At 42.4% G+C, this 22,150-nt stretch overlaps 1 protein-coding gene across 2 annotated transcripts in view; it reads right to left on the reverse strand.

The window, feature by feature from the left end:
• Positions 1–3,417: 3,417 nt before the first annotated feature.
• LOC146839459 (uncharacterized) overlaps positions 3,418–22,150 on the reverse strand; it is a 96,737-nt gene continuing 78,004 nt past the window's right edge. The window contains exon 5 of one of the 2 annotated variants that reach the window (XM_085651522.1): positions 3,418–5,393. In XM_085651522.1, coding sequence (XP_085507648.1) covers positions 3,422–4,711 — 1,290 coding nt within the window. In that variant the 5' untranslated portion in view covers positions 4,712–5,393 and the 3' untranslated portion in view covers positions 3,418–3,421. The remainder of the gene's footprint in view (positions 5,394–22,150) is intronic. The other variant, XM_085651523.1, reaches the window with a different exon arrangement.

Raw genomic sequence — 22,150 nt, forward strand, 5'->3', positions numbered from 1 at the left:
CCGCCCACAAGCCCCGCAGGCACCGACTCAGCTCCCGCCGGGAGAGGGCGGGAACAGTGTACCTCCGCCGATGCCCTACCGTCTCCCCCGCAATTTCTGCCGGTCCGGGCACCTCAGTCTCACCCCGATGTGCAGGATAATGTTAGGATCGTTTTCCGGCCAGTGGAGCTCACTCAGAGAGCGGCCATCTCGCTGCTCAGCAGGCCACGCCCCCCATGTCTCTGAATCTTTAACATTTTTCCAGCTCACAAAAGGAAATCAGAAAAAAAACTCAAGAGGGTCTTGCACTCTTTCTGAAAACCAGTAGGGCTCCAGCTAGGAGTGTTTTTGAAAAATATGGTAAGTTCTCCTGGGGTCATAAATTCAAAGAACATGGGGACTTACTATTTTTTTTAAATGTTGCTGGAAGCAGCTCACCCCACAACATTAAAATACATGCTTGGTGGTCCCCCTGTGCTTTCTAGGAGCACCACCAAGCTGTAAAAATATGCTTTAAAAGCACCTGCAGGGCATTATAGGGCACTATTTCAAGGAGCAGAGAATAATAAATATGCTGGTTTTGCCTCTTATTTATTCTTTTAATTTTTTTTCTTTTCATTTTGGCTATCCTGGGTAGCGTCACTTCCCTAGCCTTTTCAGGCCCCGGGCACCCCATTCACAGGTCCCTTATTTTGGGAAGGCGGTGCTCACCTCTGCAGAACCCCAAGCCCCAGGTCGCGTTCTATTTTATAGGGATGAATGGGGCTGTGTACCCCTTCCTCGAGTCGCTGAAGATTAACTAAAACTACTTCCACATTCATTGCAATGGTATGGTTTTTCCTCAGTGTGTGTTTGCTGATGTTTTTGTAGGTCTGATATTTGACTAAAGTTTAATTTATTTAAACTAATGAATGTTATGTAATTTAATTTTTGCGTAATTTAATTCCGTAGCGGGTTGTGGGTTTATAGGGGAATAGGGTGGGAAGTAATTTAATTATGGTAAATTAAATATTAATTATATTTATATGTTTTGATAATTAATTGATTGATAATTGGTAATTAATTTTTATTAATTGGTAATTAATTTATATTAATTGATAATTATGATAATTGTATTTTTTATTAGGAGCGGGTTGTGGGTTTGTAGGGGAATTGGGTGGGAAGTAATTTAATTGTAATAAAGTAAATATGTGTATTGATAATTAATTATTAATTGCTAATTTATTTATTTCAATGGTAATTCATTGTTATTAATTGGTAATTTTTTTTAATTAACTTTTTATTGGTATTGCTAATGAATGTAATCTTATTTTAAAAATAAATCATTACTTTCCCTACTTTTGCACTCTCAGGAGTGGGAATAGTATTTTTTACCCTCCCACTATCCAACTCTTTCCCTACTGTTACACTCTTTGGAGTGGGAATAGTAATTTTTACCCCTACACTATCTAGCGTTTTCCCTACTGTTGCATTCACTGGAGTGGGAATAGTAATTTGTACCCCTAGGCTATCCAACGCTTTCCCTACTGTTGCACTCATTGGAGTGGGAATAGTAATTTTTCCCCCTACGATATCCAACGTTTTCCCTACTGTTGCACTCACTGGAGTGGGAATAGTAATTTTTACCTAAGCTATCCAACGTTTTCCCTACTGTTACACTTACTGGAGTGGGAATAGTAATTTTTACCCCTACGCTATCCAACGCTTTCCCTACTGTTGCACTCACTGGAGTGGGAATAGTAATTTTTATCCTCCCGCTATCCAACGCTTTCCCTACTGTTGCACTCTTTGGAGTGGGAATAGTAATTTTTACCCCTACGCTATCCAACGTTTTTCCCTACTATTGCACTCACTGGAGTGGGAATAGTAATTTTTACCCCTACGCTATCCAACGCTTTCCCTACTGTTGCACTCACTGGAGTGGGAATAGTAATTTTTATCCTCCCGCTATCCAACGCTTTCCCTACTGTTGCACTCTTTGGAGTAGGAATAGTAATTTTTACCCCTACGCTATCCAACGCTTTCCCTATTGTTGCACTCTTTGGAGTGGGAATAGTAAGTTTTACGCTCTCACTACCCAACAAAATCTCTACTTTTTTTACATTACTTTTATTAAGTTTACATTTTAAGCTTATTTATAATATATTATGTATGTTTTATTTAATTGATTTTAATATTTAATTACTTTTATATTAATTTTAATACATTTAAAAATTTCGATATTTTAGCTAACTACATTTTAACATTCTATATTTTGGAATTGATATTTTAGTACTTACCTGTTTGTAGATAGGGAGTCGATATTCTGTCTTTCTATATTTTGTGTAGTCGATATTTTGTCTCTCGATATTAAGTCACTCAACCGTGTGTGTTCGATGATGATTCCTTAATGTTAAATAACGGCTAAAACTAATTCCACAGTCACTGCAATCATATAGTTTTTCCCCTGTGTGTGTTTGCTGTTGTCTCTGTAGGTCTGGTAATAGACTAAAGTTCTTCTTCACACATCTATTGCGCCTAAATGTTTTTTCCCGTGTGTGTGTTCGCTGATGCTCTTTTAGGAGTGCTGATTGAATAAAGCCCTTCACACATTTGTTGCAACAAAATGGCTTTTTCCCAGTGTGTGTTTGCTGATGTCTTTCTAAGGATGATCAGTGACTAAAGCTCTCTACACATCCACTGAACCTAAATGTTTTTTCCTGTGTGTTCGCTGATGTTTTTTTAGGTGTGCTGATTTAATAAAGCTTTTCGTACATTCACTGCAACTGAATGGCTTTTACCCAGTGTGTGTTCGCTGATGTCTTTGTAAGGTTGAAGAGGGACTAAAGCTCTCTACACATCCACTGAACCCAAATGGTTTTTCCTGTGTGTTCGCTGATGCTCTTTTAGGTGTGCTAATTGAATAAAGCCCTTCATACATTCACTGCAACTGAATAGCTGTTCCCCTGAGTGAATCAGTAAAACCACTGGCTACAATGATATGTTTTTCCCCCGTGTGTTCGCAAATGTGTTTGTAGATTTGATAATCGATTAAAGCTCTTCACACATTCATTGCATTTGAATGGATTTTCCCCTGCGTGTGTTCGCCTATGTCTTCAGAGAGTTGAAGAGTGACAAAAGCTCTTCACACATTCACCGAAATGGTATGGCATTTCTCCTGTGTGTATTCGCTAATGGCATTGTAGATTTGATAATTGACTAAAGCTCTTCTCACATTCACTGCACTTGAAAGGAGTTTCTCCTGTTTGTGCTCGTTGATATCTTTGTAGCTGTGTTAACAAACTAAAGCTCTTCACACATTCACTGCACTTGAATGGTTTGTCCCCTGTGTGTGTGTTCGCGGATGTATTTGCAGGTGTGATAACTGACTAAAGCTCTTCACACATTCACTGCATTTGAATGGCTTTTCCCCTGTGTGAGTTCGCAGACGAATGCTTAATTTCTAAGAGTCAGCAAAACCACTGGCACATTCACTGCACTTGAAAGGAGTTTCTCCTGTTTGTGTTCGCTGATGTCTTTGTAGCTGTGATAACGAACTAAAGCTCTTCACACATTCACTGCACTTGAATGGCTTTTCCCCTGTGTGTGTTTGCAAATGTGTTTGTAGATTTGATAATCGTTTAAAGCTCTTCACACATTCACTGCACTTGAATGGCTTTTCCCCTGTGTGTGTACTTTGATGTCTTCGGAGTTCCGATAAGTGAAAAAAGCTCTTCACACATTCACTGCACTTGAATGGCTGTTCCCCTGTGTGTATTTGCTCATGTCTTCGGAGATCCGATGATCGACGAAAGCTCTTAACACACTCACTGCACTGGACTGGTTTTTCCCCTGTGTGTGCCCGCTGATGTCTTCGGAGATCCGATAAGTGACAAAAGCTCTTCTCACATTCACTGCACTTGAATGGCTTTTCTCCTGTGGGTGTTTGCTGATGTCTTCGGAAATCCGATAAGTTACAAAAGCTCTTCACACATTTACTGCACTGGAATGGTTTTTCCCCTGTGTGTGTTCGGTGATGAACTTTTAGGCCTGATAACTGACTAAAGCTCTTCTCGCATTCACTGCACTTGAATGGCTTTTCCCCTGTGTGTGTTCGCTGATGGCTTTGTAGTAGTGAAAAGCAATTAAAGCTCTTCACACATTCACTGCACTTGAATGGTTTTTGCCCTGTGTACGTTCGCTGAGGTCTTAGTAGATTTAATAACTGACTGAATCTCTTCGGAAATTCATTGCAATGGTATGGTTTTTCCCCTGTGTGTGTTCGATGATGAGCTCGGAGGTGTGATAACTGACTAAAGCTCTTCACACATTCACTGCAATGGAATGGTTTTTCCCCCGTGTGTGTCCGTAGATGACCTTGGAGGCTTGATAATTGACTAAAGCTCTTTACACATTCATTGCAATGGTATGGTTTTTCCCCTGTGTGTGTTCGCTGATGTTTATTAAGATTTGATAACTGACTGAAGCTCTTCAGACATTCATTGCAACTGTATGGTTTTTCCCCTGTGTGTGTTCGTTGATGATCTAGGAGGTGTGATGACTGGCTAAAGCTCTTTACACATTCACTGCACTGGAATTGTTTTTCCCGAGTGTGTGTTTGCTGAGGGTGATTTAGTTCTGATGACAACCCGAAGCTCTTGCTGCATGTGTCTGATACTTCTCCCTTGGTTAGTGTCTTTGAGGAGGATAAATATTTCTCTACATCCCATGACTGTGCTGTCTGATGGGTCATAATGGCTGATTAAATACTTGTGTTATTCCCACATAACCTGTATTTTATGTGGTATTTTGCAGGTTTAACAATAAAGTATAATGGTCCCAAAATACCGGTCACATTCATAATGTGTGTGAGGCTTCTTTGTGGGTGATAGGGTCTCTAAACTGGATGATGATTTTCACAGTTATGGATAAAGATTAAAATTGAGACATCAGTTTGTATTTTAGACAGCAGAACTTCTCTTTCCTTTATCCTTCAGTAGCCTGGCTGCACTCTGTTGTTATTTTCTCTGGATCCTGTGGTTTGCCAAGAAAGAGTTTACAATACACCAAGAGCACTGAATGGTCGTCATCATTTTAGTAAGTGAAGCACAGCTGTAGCCACATCATACCGATCCCATGATCAAAGCTGGCATTGGACACCCGTTTACACAGGTTGTGGTTTGTCGATGTTGCTGCCTTTATTTTTTACAGTTAATTTCTTAGTCTTGTGGAGTAGAGGTGCACAGCTCTGACTTGTACGTTCATGTAATTGCTGTTGACGCTTTTTCCAGAATCTGTTAGTTTATAATCAGGTTCATTTGTCTTAGTCTGCGCTGATGTTGTTCTGAATACTGGAGCTCACATTTTCATTGTTTTTTGCAGATTTACAGTAGTATCTTCAATATCCATAATCATTTCATGTATTCATGGCTTATCTGTTGGATGTAGAGATGTAAAATTACTAAATGCAAACACAATGGAAAGTGAATACACAATGTTTTACTGGTTGTAAAAGACATCTCTTCTTTACCGCATTTGAAACTTAGCAAGGGATATTTCACCACACACAGATATTTAACTAAAAGTTCTGTAGAATGCATCACATTTTATTTCAGAAAAATAGGCGATTTATAAGTGTGCACAGAGTAACTTAGTAACAAACTAATAGTGAATAGCAATTATTTTCTGTTTGGAAGCAGCAGTCGATTTGCCCCTTTCTTTAGAAGTTGCTCTGCTTTTCTTTGCTGGAGTTGAATCAGCCACTACTTCCGTGGATACATCAATTAATTCTAGGGTTCATTTGATACACAAGGGTTGGTGTGTCAAACCAACTCCACCGACTCTTCAGCAGCTAAGCTTTTTTAATATATCTGGTAATGCCAGTTCCCTGTGTTAAACAGCATCCACCAAGCACATTCTGCTCAGTTGCATAAATCAGAGTTTGAACGGATTCTAACTCCTTATTTATTATTCCCGTTCCATCTGCCAGATAGTGAATAATGCTATTTTTAGGTGCTCCTGTTTTGTTCGGAGTGATTGGAGTTGCTTTCCTTTCAACCATGATTCCTTAAAATGAAAATAGTGCTGCGGGGTGATTAGAAGGTAATGATCAGTCTCTAGTTCAATCACACCCACACCTCTCCAAGTGTACTGCGCCTCGTGCTCTGGGCACCAAACACTATACCCAACGCTGCAAAACATTTTAAAATCTAGAACTAAAAACAAATTCTAGGGTATGTCTGCATACCTATAAAATACAAAGTGAAAATGTCCTAAGAATCAAAAACAAGTGGCTGTACGGTACTAATCCAACATTGATTTAGGAACTGGAACTGTGAACTTGGAAAGGGGTGTCCACAGTAACTTGGGGAAGTCATACAAAAATGCACCCACTATGCTCACGGACCCAAATGGTCCCTAGATTATATATAATACAGTCGGGCATACCCCGCCATAGTGCTTATTGACAAAAATGTGTATCTCGCATTGGGGTTCGCGGAGTAATCAATGAGCCATGACCGGGTCTCACTGGGCACTCCCCATGGGGGTCCCACAGGACTCAAACTCAGAGCAGATCTCTTAAGGCCGCCCGAACAAGCCTAGTCCACCAACAGTGAAACTCTTCACTAAGACAAGTCCGCTTTGTGTTTCAACGTCCTTTTAATATAACTAATTGTATTCCATGTGATGCTGGATGAAAAGCCATCTATTCTTCCATTAGTTAAATGACATTTTGCTAAACAGCACTGAAACCTGTACCTACTTCCAAAAATAAATAACGGGGACGGTCGTAGAACCATATAAATCTGACAACCCATATTTAGTGGGTTAACAGGTGAATTGTTATCTGTTCGCTGCTTTTGCTTCTGTTGTCCAGATCCCACAAAGAACAAAATGCATGGACATGTTATCCTATGAATAGGTAAGCACAGGGCTGGGTACTATGACTTTCCATATGCACAGTAATTCATTAGACAGGTAGTAACAAGTTACACTGCGGCATCTCTCCTCCATGTGTGGTACACACAAATACTGAACACTCCTATATATTTGTGCAGGTGCAGTTAAGACCTCTCCTGTCACAGGGCTGCATGTGTGGGAAGGGCCTCCTTCCTTGCCCCCAAGAAGACTGTAAGTACCTCATGATCTCAAATAGCACCTTCCGTGTGATTTATTTGGGTCATATTGGTCCCCTCTGCTCAGCCAACCAGTATAAGTACATATTGGTGGCAACTGATTTGTGTTCTCGATTCCTATGGGTTTGGTCACAGAGAAATGCATGCGCTTTAGCAGTAGTAAAAGATATGCTATGTCTGGTAGTGATTGAAGCAGTTCATTCATTTCATTCAGGCACCGGTCCTGCTTTCGTCTCGAAAATGTACAGGGAATCAATGTCTGCTCTGGGACTTTGTATGCAATTTAGCAACCCGTTCAAAGCTGAATTGAACTGCGTTGTCGAATGTGCTAATGGCATGATTAAACAAGTTTTGCCTGCTATGGTGCTTAGTTATGGTCTTAGTTGGTACCATAACCTGTATGGAGCTCGGAGAGCATTAAATAACTTACCTAGATGAGTATTGGGAGGACAAACTTCACACAAGGTTCTCTTTAGAGTTCCTATATATGCGCCTGGCTCAGATAATCCTGAGAAGGTGGTGGATGAAGATAAATTTGACTTGGAGAAATGTTTGATTGTTTTGCAGAGTATCCAAGAAGTCAGAGACAAGCTGTCTAACATGAACCAATCTCACACTGTCTCCTGTAAAGAGAAGGTTATAACTGCTGCTGATGGGAAGGTCCCCAAAGTTGGGGACCTGGTTGAGTAAACAAATCTTTGACAAGCAAGCTTTTGAACCATTCTACAGACCACCCATCACGGTTCTTGGGGAAAAGCCCACAGAACTGTGATTCTGCCTCCTCTGCTTGGATCATGGAGAAACAGGCGGGGTCTATTGACCCCGCTAAAAATCTTTATGTACCTAGTTCTTTACAGCAATGAAATGTAATCAAAAGAGTGCAAACAAATGCCCAACGGCATCAAGGCACTAGTGGTGTTAGCCCTGAGGCAGGAGAAGTAAGCAGCAATAGCGATTCAACAGCTCAAGATGCAGTACCTCCATTAAAGAGTGAAAAGCCAAGTTTTTAAGGCTTTTTGGAATGGAATATGGGCCCGGAGGTTGAAGATGGAATGCGGGAAGGTATTTCAGAGCTTGGATGTGGCCACCGAGATGGCTCTGCCTCCCAACCGTGCCTTACAGAATAGAGGAACAGTTACACTGTTATGGCTGGAAGATCGAACAAGTTTGGAGGGAGTATACCATTGGACCATGCCATTGATTCCTCCAGGCCTGGTGTTCTGAAGGGCCTTGTGAACAATACGCAAGGTTTAAAAGACAATGTGTTTGTTCACAAGTAGCCAATGGAGCTTGGATATCCCTGCCAACACTGACTGATATTGAGGAATATTAAGGACCAGTCGAGCTGCCACATTTTGGACCAGCTACAACTTAGCTATGGCAGTCTTATTATTGTCCAATTAGAGTGCATTGCAATAGCCCAGCCTGGATGAGGTAAGTGCCAGAGCCACTTATTGCATGCCGGGAAGGGGATGTAGGGAAACACCTTCCTCAGAATACTGATCATCCAGAAACAGGTTGAGACAGTACGATTGACCTGAAGGTCAAATGACAGGTTATTGCCAACCAGTACTCCAAGGTTTATTGCGTGGTCTCTGGGAGTGGGTAAAGCACCCAGCACTTCTGCTCACTAAGAGTTAGTCCAAATGGCTGGTTGACTACCAAAGATCAAAAACTGATAGTTTCCATTAAGTCTGAGGTAGCTTTTTCCCATTCAGATGGCTACTGCCTGCACACAGTTTTTGAAGTTGCTGGGAATTGTCTCCTTATCTTTGGTGATTGACATCATTATTTGTGTGTCATCTGCATATGATAGAGCCTGTAGCCCAAATGACCTAATGAGCTTAGCCAGAGGGGCGGCAAAGATTAAATAATGTTGGGCTCAGGGAGCCCGGAGGAACCCCACATGGTAAAGTGATGGATTCAGGGCAGAATTGATCCACCATTACCGTCTCCGACCTGTCACTGAGAAAGGATGTTAGGTGATCCACAGACAACAAAAAGAATCAGGGTAGTGCTTCCCAGGCTTTCCCTACTCTGAATACCCTATCCCCTTAACAAAGCAGTAACATTTCTAGTACGAATTCCCAGCCGGGTAAATTTGAGTTGAACACTTTATGCAGAACATTAAGTTCAACAAACATGGCTGATGCAGCCAAAACAACAGCGTCTACTGTCCAACGTTATTTCATGGTTTACTATGAAATTCCACTTGATGCTATGTCATTTGAACTGGTGACCAATGACAATGAGAATGACTGGATATTTCGCATAGGACTTTTCGACCCCTTGTACAGTCACTCACCACCAGACAGCTTTGCGCTTATCAATGGTTTTGTGATAAGTATTCGTTTCCTCCATGGTCCTATGCCTGGATCACTCTAGAAAGTGTTCTTTTCATCCTGTGGCTGTTAATGATACTCTTTGTTCTGCTGTTACTTAATGGACATTTCATACCAGCAAGAACAATTGCATTGCCTATGGTTTGTGAACAACAACCACATTCCTCATCCCACAGAACCCGAAGAGGTCTCCATGATGCAAACATTAGAGCTTATCTTATGCCCAAGGGCGTACTATCAGAAAAAGTTCCATATCAGATTATGGGATCCACTGAGATATTGAAATTTCCATATGTGATAAAAGTTTCACTGAATTACATTGTAATACCTGTTCTATTTAAGATGAAGGGGACATTGAGACATTAAAACAGTGATGTCTGATTTACTGGCGTATGCTACTTTGAATAGTTAAGATCCTTATTTGAATTCCTGGTATGGTTATCGTCCCTATGCACAATATTACATACATAGGACTAGCTATCCTAGAGGAATCCACAATTATACACAATGGGAACATTGTGAGGCTCTGCCTTCTGATAGTCATTCTAACTTTTTTAAGTAAATCCATTTCTTAGAGTGCTGGCAGAGCATACCCTTCAGCCTTCCATTTCATAAAGACACAGCAGCATCCCCAAAAATCTAATCACTACCAACAAGCAGATTTACTCTACTGAGTTTAGTTGAAATCTGGCTATTCAAGGATATGAGTATTACAAAACAATGTGCAGGAAAGTGCCTCTTTTTGACACGGTCACCCCCACTTTTTGCTCACTGGTACTGATGTCGTTGATTGGTAGTGCACTGGGTCCCTGCTAACCAGGGCTCAGTGCTAGTTGTCTTTCCCTAAAAAACAAGGTAAATGTTCATTTGTAACCCAATTGCCAAGGATGTTAGCACAGCTGGAAGTCCCTGGTACATGGTACCTATGAAACAAAGGGCATGGGTACTAAAGAGGGTCCCTATAGGCTGCAGTATACCACCCTAATGGAACCACACTCAAACACATACAGACTGGCATTGCAGGATGCGTGAATTGGTGCAAACCATTCTGAAAACACAACATTGTACACACCCTGTGTGCAATGCCCGCACACACTGCAAGTACTACCCCCCACAGCAGGCCTTAGAGCCCTAAGGCAGGGTACATTATATTACATGTGATGACACATCTACATGAGCAGATGTGCCCCTGTGATGGCCAGTTCCATTGCTGTTCATTACAAGTTTTCAGGAAGTAATTTTAAAGGCATTTACTGGACACCTTGTCCTAATAAATCCATATTGATGCCAGTTTTGGATATATTATGATATGCAGCCAGAGGGCACCTTAGAGGTGTCCGCTAAAAATCTACTAATCTGTTAGTGTGCTGGTTGGCTGACTGGTAACATCCAGCCTGCCACCACAGACGAGTTTCCGACACCCTCCCAGGGAGAGCCCACGCTCTCATTGGTCAGAAACAATGCCTGCTCCGGCAGAAGGTGCTCATATCTCATCCAGCAGGATGGCTAGTGATTTATAGCCTATCAAGGCAAGAGGCTTAAAATACTCTGCTGCTTTGACATGCAACCCTAGATTACCGCAGATGTGAGGGATGACACTCCCTGGTCAAGGGACACATTTGGCACCAGAGCAGGCGTGAAATTAGATAGTTCGAAGGCGTGTCACACTTACAGGCTAACAAATGCAAAAACAACAATTGATGGACAGAATGCAGAACAATGTCATACATTCACCCCAGTACAGAGATCTGGGCCTAAATCCATCGTTTTTTTGCTCACCATGCCGTTCCAGTTTGAACCCAGCCATATGCAAATCAGTCTTGACCCTGTGCCTCATGGGTACAGTCCAGCCCGAACTGCCAAGCCAGGTTCTCCTGACTGGGGGAGAATGTCTGCATTGTCAGCATTCCGTCCATCATTTGTTTGTTGTAACGCTTTTCGCCCTAAGTGGGATGGGTATTTCCAGACGTGGGGCCCGTGCTCACTACGCCACTGGAGTCAAGCTATCCTGGCTGATGACGGCTGATAGCCAGAAACCGGTCCTAGGATGCTTGATTCCGGTCCAGGGAAGACATGGCTTGGCAGTTCGGGCTGGACTGTTCCCATGAGGCACAGGGTCAAGACTGATTTGCATATGGCCATGTCTAAACTGGGGTGGCGTAGTGGGCAAAAGAACGATGGATTTAACCCAGATCTCTTGACTGGGGGAGAATGTCTGCATTGTCAGCATTCCGTCCATCATTTGTTTGTTTTAACACTTACAGGCTAGGCACATCCCTAAGGTGGGCCACCTGAAGTGGACATTCGAAGAAGGATGTCACCACCTTGGTTTTGGTGAAACAAGTAACTTTGGGTCAGGGTTATGCCCAACCCTCACAGGAAGTACATTGGTACTACCACATAAAAAGCCAGATTCTTGAACCCTACACACAGTTCACCCACCAGAAATGTGATTTTATGAATTTCTGTTCCGTAAGAGCGATGAACTTTGCTTGGGTTAAATCTTGAGTGCACAGCTTGCTCGGACCTTATTTCTATGGTATTCCAGACTCTAGCTGCCCCATCTGTATGCAGATATGTATTTTTTACAATAATTATGTTGAGTAAATGTACTCATACTTCGGGGGAACAGATGGTTCCATGCCACCGGGAAAATACTTTTCCATTCCTGCACTTTGCTTTTATCTATCAGTGCCACCAGGTGCATTGATCCAACTTGCTTAATTAAATGGAACCAATAGTACAACTCTCAGATTGCGCTGATATGTTAAATCAAAAACCCAAACCTGGAAAAGTTGTCTCACAGTAACAATGAGTCATCTGATCACCCTAATCATAACGTATGTTTAGCTCCAAAACTATACCTCCTGAAGTAAGCCTTGGCTGCTCTGATAAGTGAGCCATATATTTCTGCTAATGGGGGGGGAGCGCTGACATGAGAAACAGGGGAAACCAAGTTGGTTGAGGTGTGGGTGGTTTCCTAGCGTCAGCTGTAACTGGAGCGGTCTAGGGAAAGTACTCTTCCGCCTTCAAGAGTCTGACAACAGACAATGTACTAGTGATTTGTAAACTATCAATAAACTACTTTAAGAGGGCCTAGCAACACCTGTTCATAAACTCTTAGTGACTTACTGGGCCAATAACACCTGGTCATTATTACTTTCTGGCCATGCCCTTACTGAACAAGAGTTGCCGGTCCCCTGGGAACACTAAACAGTTCCGGATAGAAACTGGTGAAGTTTCTGCCCACACATGGGATCAAACAAGCCCTGGTGGATCTCTACGACAAGCCACTCTGGGCCAGTGATTAAGGTCGGTCAGGAGTCCTTGATTTGCTGTATTTAACCGAAGTGTTCACCCACCAGCTGTCTAATGCTGTTCCAGAGGGTGTAGAAGGATTAATCTTATTAGTGTGTCTGCTGTTTACCTTTCAGCTGTGAGTCTCTTTGCCGTCCACCTTAAGCTCCGACTGATCAACAGTGTTGCATCAGGCACCTGCCACCTCCCCAATAAAGAATTCGATAGTCGTATATTTCAAGCCTTCTCTGTTGATAGATGGGAGAGTCACCAAAGAGACAATAGAATGTTAGTGAATGAATCTATCAAGATTTATCTTGGAATCGATGTATATTTCCATGCATCAATAGCACAGACAATGCCTGAAATTAATTTCAAATCTCTCCAAGAAAAGGCATTATCGAAGCTAAGTAGCTTGTAGGGACGTCCACGTAGCAGCCTGGCAAATTTCCCTATCTGGCACACTACACACCAGTGCAGTAGTAGCAGACTTCGCTCTTGGGGAATGAGCGCGCTAGCCTTCTGGGTGCTGTTTCTTAGCCCATAGCCGTTCTTGAACAACAACATAACACAATCCATCTAGAGATGGTTCTATTTTTGACTATTTTGCCCAGAGAATTGGACAAAAAGTTGGTCCTCCTGTCGGTAGTCTTTTGTTTATTCGACGTAGAAGCTAAGTGCTCTTTTAGGGTCAAGGTGGTGAAGCTATTCTTACTCCTTGGGTGGCAGAGGCAGTGCACAGAAAGCTAGCAAGGGGATGGATTGCCCTACGTGGAAAGGTGTGACTACCTGGGGCAGGAATGTAGCTATTGTCCATGGGACCAATTTTTTATGGGCGCCTGGCTGCAAAGATGACACCAACTACTTCAGAAGGAAGGTTAAAATCTATCAGCTCTTACCGGTCAACTTCCACGCATGGAGATGTAGGCTGTGAAGGCTTGGGTTTAGGACACTGCCCTGCTGCTGCTACAGGGAGGACACATGCTCATGGCCAGGAAATTTCGAGTACCACACGTTCTCGCCAAGTCTGGGCTACTAGGATGACCTGTGGCCTGTCTCTCTTGATCTTCTTGAGCTCTTTGGGCAGAAGAGTTAGGGACGGAAAGCCATACAGGAGTACTAACCCCAAATGCTTGCATATTTCTGTTACTTTTAGGTTTTACATCACACATACAAAAGAGACTACAGACCATTCAGAACTCAGCCGCCAGACTCGTCTTCGACCTCCCAAGACGAGCCCACATCACCCTTTCACCTCAGAAAGCTTTAATGACTCCCCATCCACAAGAGCTGCCATTTCAAAATGCTATTCAAGACCTACAAGGTCCTTCACAATCGGGGACCAGCATACATTAACCACCGGGTAACTTCCCCCAGCTGCAAAGACAACTGCGCTCTGCCTCCCTCTCCCAGACTCCCAGCATCCAACGAAGCAAGAGCGATGGCCGGTACTTCTTCTACCTAGCCCCCCTCACCTCCTCCCATTGCAGGAATTCAGAAAGGACCTGCCTGTTCGACTGACTACACCCAGCAACAGAAACCCCCAGCGCCTGTGTACTCTCAATGGTGCAGCGCTACACAAATTCCATTTAATTGATTGACAAAACTTTGATTTTCAAATTAACCATATCTTTATGGGAAAATGAATTTACCTTTCGTTGCTTCAAACTATAAATACGCATAATGGAAATGAGCTAGCTAGTGGTCTTTATGAACCCAGCTAGAGGTCCATCTGGAAAAGTTTGAGGGGGGCTGATCCAGAACACTTATTTTGATCAGTGAGGATGAGTAAGCAGTGATAAACAGGTTTGACACTGAAATCTATCAGCTGTGAGTGTCTATGACCCCTCTCCCTTTAAGCAATCACTGACCATGAGGGTCACATTGGGCTACCTAGATAAGGAAGACCCGAGACATGGATTTCAACTGACAGGATGTGAGTGAATGAATCACTCAAGATTTATTTTAGAATTAATGTATATTCCATGAAAACGATACATCAATAACACAGAAGAATATGAGAATGGCTAAAATGATTATACATTCCATGAAACATTCAAAGATAACAGACTGATAAAAAGGTTCGATAGATTAGAACTGCAATAGGTAAATGAAATCTGCAGAAGTATGTACGAGCAGCATCCTCCAACCCATGTACGATATGAATTGTTGGGCAAATTAAGTCACTTTTTGACCTTAAAACTCGCACTTTGGCAATTCTTGCCTAGTTTACAGTTTATATCGTAGTTTTGGAGAATTACTATAGAACGTCCTGACAATTTAAGTTAGAGGGAAAGTTAGCACCAATACATTGACAAGTATAGCTCAATGCATAACTGTTGGTAAATTGCCGCTTGGTTTTACTTTTAACTGTCGCCTGGGCATCACAGCAACTAAGCGTCACAGGGACAATACCTCCCTATTTTGTACATCTGCAGTGAAAGCGAAGGACAGGAGTCTAGTTCAACAACTAAACATTTAAATATAGAAAACCGACACTTAGGGACTGTTCCCATGAGGCACAGGGTCAGACTGATTTGCATGTGGCCATGTCTGAACTGGGGTGGCAGAGTGGGCTAAAGAACGGTGATGGATCAAACCCAGATCTGTTGACTCGGTGTGAGTGTTTGATTGCTTCTGATGCTCCGTCCATCACCACCCCCTTTTGTACCGCTTAGTTCAACAACTAAACATTTAAATATAGAAAACAGACACTTAGGTACATACGAACACGTAGAAACAAGCAATTACAGATAAATTAATTTAAGATGTCTTCATTCTTTGTTGTGCTTCACAAGATATAACCAGCCAAAGCGTTTTGCCCAAACACGGGCTTCTCCAGGGCTGAAATGGCATACAACATAAGAACACTTTAAAAATTGAGGATATGCAACCAAGAAAACATTAGTTTCTATTTTAGCGGGAAAAAGTGCAGAGTATAGAGAAAGAGTTTTATTGAGAGGCAGAGGCCAAGAAAACTATGTATGAAAAAACGTGATGCTTCAGTGGCACCTAAAGGGTAGGTAAAAAGAAACATTTGCGGCAGTTCTGAAGGGCACCAAGTGTGAGTTTACCTTATAACCCAGTCAGAATGTGCATAGAGATCTACTGTAGCTAGATGAGCTGGCTTACCAGTGTGGTATAATAAGAAGGTGTAATCGGTAGCGCGTTTATCCAATAGGTACGTTTGAGACTGATCCTAAGTAGCACAAGTTGGAGAGAGAAAGTGTAAACTACAACAAAACTGCAATCTAATAAATAGACTCAAGTAGAGAAATCCAAGGCTAGGCAAATAATAATGCTCCACATACCTAGTGCATGCATTCAAAGCTCATGGTAGAGCGAGGTTCGTTAGATAACGGGAATGCAGAGTTCCATCAAATGAAGACTAAAAAAGGGGTGTAGGTGATGCTCCAAGGTTCTATCCAAACTGGGTTCAGTTGTACCGGCGTTGTAATTGCCAGTGACTGGATTGAAATTTCAGACCTACGAGAAAAAGTTCAAGACCAAAAACTATTAAGATGTTCAATAAGATGTTAAATTAATATAAACGACATCATAAGACGATAGTGCCATGGTTGGACCTAGGAATAGGCAACCGTGAACGATTATTCACATGCTGTTAGTTAGACATGAGCGAAAAAATGGAGTGAAGATGCTAGGATCGCACCTAAAAAGAGACAACAGTACACAGAAAGGACCTAATGGTTAATGAAGTTGAGGCGAGTGTATGACATTGGGTATTAGAGCATTGCGTAAATAAGTACATTGCGATCAAGCCTCAGTCACAGCAGAGACCCGTGAAAGAGTGGAGAGTGAATGGGTAAAAAACTACAGCAGTTCCGTAACGCCTTACATGACGAAGCGCGTGCAATTTAAAGACAGCAAAGCAGATTACGCTCAAAAACACTAAATGCTGGAAATTCATGAAAGGGCCCATTTATAAAATTGCTGAGTCCTAACACATACAAAAAAGAAAGATTCAAGTTGGGTAATGTCTGTTAAAGCGACAAAAGTCAGGCAATGCGTGCCGGACATTCTAAAGGGGGCTCACATACAAAGTCACGCCGGTTAGTGGCGAGACAGCGACTCAGCACGTAGAAACCCAGAGCCGTTTTCGTTGTCGGCGTCCTTCAGCCAACACGGTAGAAGTGAGAAAGAGATGCTTCCGCTGTTGGTTTATATACAACTACCAACCAGTGGCAAGTTGTTGCGGCTGGACCGCGGTGCCATAGTGTGATCGAGACTTACTTCCGGAGGTCCTCCCCAGCACCGGACACGGGAGAGATAAACACAAGACTGCGAGAGGGAGTTAAACGTATCCTCACTTCCGTGTTTAAGTTAAATCTTGCAATGCGCGAATAACCCGGCAAATGTATCCTCACGTCCGTGTTTAATTAAATCGTGCAGTGCCCGAGTAACCCGGCAACAGAGAAGCGTATCTGAGGCGAGGACTCAGAAACGTTCAACTAGACCGCGTTTGTGAGTAGTGAAGCCACATGCTCACTTCCGTGAGATACCCATGCGCGTAAGGGTGAACTGGAGCATATCTGTAACAATATATGTTGGAAGAAAAAAGGGACAGTTGTGGCCATGGAATTTGAATACACATCGCAAAACCGGCTATAACAATAGAATTCTAGGCACACATAAATCTAACTGTGTAGAGGTGAGTAAGACCTCTATTCCAAAAAACAGGAATGGTGGCCCTGAAAGAGTCGGGCCAGAGCTGGTAAGCAAGGATCTAGCCAGTGAATAAAAAGAATAAGAGGTCTTCTTATGTTGTATGCCATTTCAGCCCTGAAGAAGCCCATGTTTGGGCGAAACACGTTGGCTGGTTATATCTTGTGAAGCATAACAAAGAATAAAGACATCTTAAATTAATTGATCTGTAATTGCTTGTTTCTACGTGTTCGTATGTACCCAAGTGTCTGTTTTCTATATTGCCTCTCATCCTACCAATTTAGCTCTATTATTTTTGTGATCTACAAGCAGCAGATCACTTGAGGTGGGCAATATGATATACCTTTGTGACTAGTCTGGTGGTGCAGTCATTTATGTCCCGGCTGCTTCCAATCCTTTTCTTCTATCTTCTGAAAGTTACCTCATCCCAGACTACGGGAACCAGACCTAGTGTACTAACTGCTGCACCTGTATCCCACACTAGCTTTATAAACATATCAGCTAGCAGTTTTCAAGAAAACCAAAGACAGAAAAATTAAAAGGATTTGTGGTTCTTTGCATTACAGATTCACAGGGACAAATATTATAATTTTTATATCCCAATTCTTTGTGTCACATATTTTGGTTCTCTAAAATGACCAACTCACTCAACCTCCCTCTAGTGATCATATTCAATTATGTTAATGTTTAGATATAGTTCCCTACCTTTAGAAGTATTGTAGTGAATATGCACGTGAAATTATAACCTTTTTATAAACATATATAAGCAGAGTAAACTATGAGATCGATCAGATACCTGCACTAACCATTTGCACTCGTGACAACAAAGATTATCAACATAATTCAGTGACCATTCTCCCCAGAAACTCAGCAGGGTTTGTCAGGCAACAAATACATACATCAGTTCAGGTTAATTACTTGCCCGTACCATGGCCCTGTAAAGGATGACTTAATTCCAATAAAGTGGTTTTTAAATTTAAAATTATGCTCCCAAGGGACTATGGAATTACTAGTCCCCAGAGGAGCCTACAGGATTCTCTTTTACATGCTAATTATGACAACAGCTCAAGCAGTTCCTACTCCGTACGGCAGTGGAGCAGCGCCATAGATTGCCCTTGCTACAACTTTAGCTTCATATGTTCTTGTAGGGGCTTTGAGGATCAGCCTTCCATTTTATGCAAAACACTAAAATGCTCAGATAGTTTGAGACCTAAGTAGAGCAACATGATAGATGCGATATTTGCAGGAGCGTTCAAACAAAACTCCAACCCTTAAAAATCCATAGCTTAATAACTGATCACCCTTCATCCTTTCATGGAGCTCGAAGCTTTATGAGAAGCTCTTTGTACTGAACTCTTACATTCCATATCCATCACAGGTATTGTTGTTCTAGATGTAACACAAACTAACACCCAGTACATAAAGACAAAAAATGAAACCATTTTTGAATTTGACTAATGTATGTTTTAACTTCTCTTGTGGCAGAATAATTCTATGACTGAATATTCTGTGGCATTTCTATGCATTACTGGCAAGAGGAGTGTCAGGGCACAGGCATAGTTTTAGCTTTCCTTAATTAATCAGGTATTGATTGGTGAAAAATCAAATCGCATTTGTACAGCCTGTCACCCCCAGGGGCATCTGGGCACGGGGTGCGAGGTCTCCTTTGAAAAGCCAGGCCTTGAGGAAATGGATGGAAGAAACAAGCACAAAAAGCCAAAAGAGAAGGCATAAAAATGAGAGAGCAGAAAAGTCAATAGAGCAGAGGAGGGTAAAACAGGGGGCAGATAAACAAGCAGAAAAGGTCAAATGGAGGGCAGAAAAACAACCAGGGAAGGTAAAACAGACAGCCGAAAAACAACCAGAAAAAGGCAAAACAGAGGGCAGAAAAACAAGGAGAAAAGACAAAACAGAGGGCAGAAAAATTAGCAGAAAGGGAAAACAGAGCAAGAAAAGAGCATAGGAGGCAAAAACAAAGGGCAGCAGGAAGCCAGGCAGCAGACGTTAGTGGACTGTGGGCAAGCTGGACAAAAGTATTGTCGCAAGAGGACCAAATTAAATTACCAAAAAGGAGTAAAGGCCAGATCTCCGTATTACTACCAGCACTTCTCTCTACATCATCACAGTAGGGGAGCTAGCACCATCTCAAGCAAAGAACCTCTTGTCATTCCTGAACACACACAAAGAGAAGCCTGTGTTGAACAATCATTGCAAAATTGGAGTCCATTATCTATCTGGTCTCCCACAATATGCACTGAAAAATTTAAATGGTGATTTTGTTCCATTACTAATCACTCACTCTGCTTCACTCTGCTTCAAGAAGCCTTGTGCCCTGTCTGGCTATCACAGCTGCAGCTCCGTGACTTTTAATCCTGCGCTCTGCGGAAGAGAAGCCTTGTGCTCGGCCTATCCTACAGTGTGCAGCCTGATAAATTTAAGTAGTTACTGTCCTAACTATGTGACATCCATATAAACCCGAAATCGGTTTCTTAGTTTGTGGGAAGGCAGCCTATGTTATGGGAGAGCATGGCAAGGTCATACAACAGGATGATGTTTTTGATACATTACAAAACTGATATATTCTCTAGAACCTTAGTTGCTGACCTTGTAAACCAGAAAAATATAACCCCGTACTTGATTATTAACCATACCAAATTATGGGGAAATTAATTTACCTTTGTTTGCCTCAAACTGTAAATATGCATAACCCAGATGGATGAAATCTTATATCAAATAAAAAATGTGTTGTTAAAATACATCTGCAAAGTATGTTCCTTAGTACTGTCCCAACTATTGAACACAACTTTTTGATCATCTGCCTTACCTTAACAGTCATCACTGGGGCAGGCTTAGATTGCTCCTGCCTCTTCCTGGATGGCCAAACTCAGACATTTTCACACCTGATCAGGTTTTCCGGCTTTCAGTGTTATGCATATTCTGATGGCACCCACATCCTGCTCCATTTTTATTTATCATATGTTATGTTATTAGCATCTGTCTAGCACCTTCTACCTATTCAATTGCACCAAAACACTTTCTTAATATTGTCACTCTTTTTTAAAGACTATTGGATTTCCATCCATGGACTGTGCTCTGATATTTGTTTGGGTATCAATAGTAGAGATTTATAAAGTGTTGGGTTTCAAATGTATTATTTATGTCCAGACTGAATATCATTCATGTTCCTTTTCTTCTGAATACAGACTTCTTTTCCAGTGCCAAAGTTCTGGAAATGTATACCAGGGAGTCAATAGTTCTGGATTTTAAGAGCTGGAATTCTTTACAGCTCAAAATTCAATCATTACCTAACTGTGAGAAGCTGGCCTGATATATGATGTACACTTATGTAAGTGGACACCTTGCACCAGTCCAGACAACCCTTATGGTGATTTGAGAGGTCTCAGATAACCTTAGAAAGCTTTCTACGTGGTAGCTGTGGAGAGCAGCCTTCATGCTTAGTCCAAAGGAGTTGTAAAGCAGCTTGTTTTACCAGAATGCAATCTTATAGTATAGAATAAGTGAAAAATAACCACACAAGGTATTTATAAAAATATGTATTTATTATAAAATACTCTAACACATACAAATAAATCCTATCTGGAGATATGCATAATGCACACAATACTTGCAAACAAATCACAGTGAATAGCACAAAATACACAGTGGGCCCCGGGGGGACCAAACCATATACTGAGAAAGTGGTATAAGAACCACAACTGGAGTCAAGACAATGCCGAGAGGACGTAGAAGTGCTGGGGATCCAAGGAACCACCCAAGGTGAGTAAGTAGGAGCCCCACGGAGAGCATGTGCAGTGTGAGTACAAGACCGCGTGCTCCGTACAAGTCTACGTGTAAGTCGCGGCTGGATTTTTAAAGATTAAGGACCCTTACAGTGGAACGTGAAGAAACCCCGTGGAAGACAGAAGGTTGGAGAGCCATCCCACCCGTGGATACCATAGTACCCACGTTACCTACACCAGGGAAGCCGGGTGCATATGTGTGAAGTGATGTCGGAAACCGCAGTCGTTTCCAATGGAGGACTTCAGGAAAGTGCCGTTGCTGGAAGAGGAGAAAGTGCCTGTGGAATCCATAGGTGGATTCCAGACGAGCAGTACCTGCAAGCAGAGGGGACAGAGCATATGTCACTCAGGAGTGACGTGGAGACTTGTAAGTCGAATGTCCTCCGAGGTCAGTTGTTGCAGGACAGTTGATGAGGGCCTTGACACTGCAGCTGTGAGGACCAGGCGACGCGGAGGAAGACCAGGAGCCGTTCACGAGCTGTCCCATGAAGGATGTCGAGTGCTGAGGGGTAGGTGGCCGGCGGGAGCACAAATGCAACCAACACAGGAGCTGAAGAAGGAGCAACGTTGGGACCAGCAAGGTCAAGGGGACTCACCGCAAGCAGGCGAGTCAGGGCAGGCCCAGAGCAATCAGGGGAGCCCAACAGAAACAAAGGTGACCCTCAAATGGACCCACAGGCTGGAGGCACTGGAGTTGTGGGAGGACCTCAAGCAGCTCACCAAAAGATGCAGACAACGATGCACACAATGCGGTGTGGCTGAAGATTCTGGGCACAGGAGATGCTCGAGGTTGAGGCTACTTGGAGCCCGAAGATCTTCTTGGAGAGAAGTCAACAAGACTTTGCAACTGCAAGTCGACACGGTGCACAGGGGTCCAGTTATTCCAAACCCCATGAGGGATGTTGACCTCAAAGTTGGTGAGAGTGTAGATCAG

Source organism: Triturus cristatus, chromosome 4_1, assembly GCF_964204655.1.
Source record: "Triturus cristatus chromosome 4_1, aTriCri1.1, whole genome shotgun sequence".
In the NCBI taxonomy this organism is placed as follows: Eukaryota; Metazoa; Chordata; class Amphibia; order Caudata; family Salamandridae; genus Triturus; species Triturus cristatus.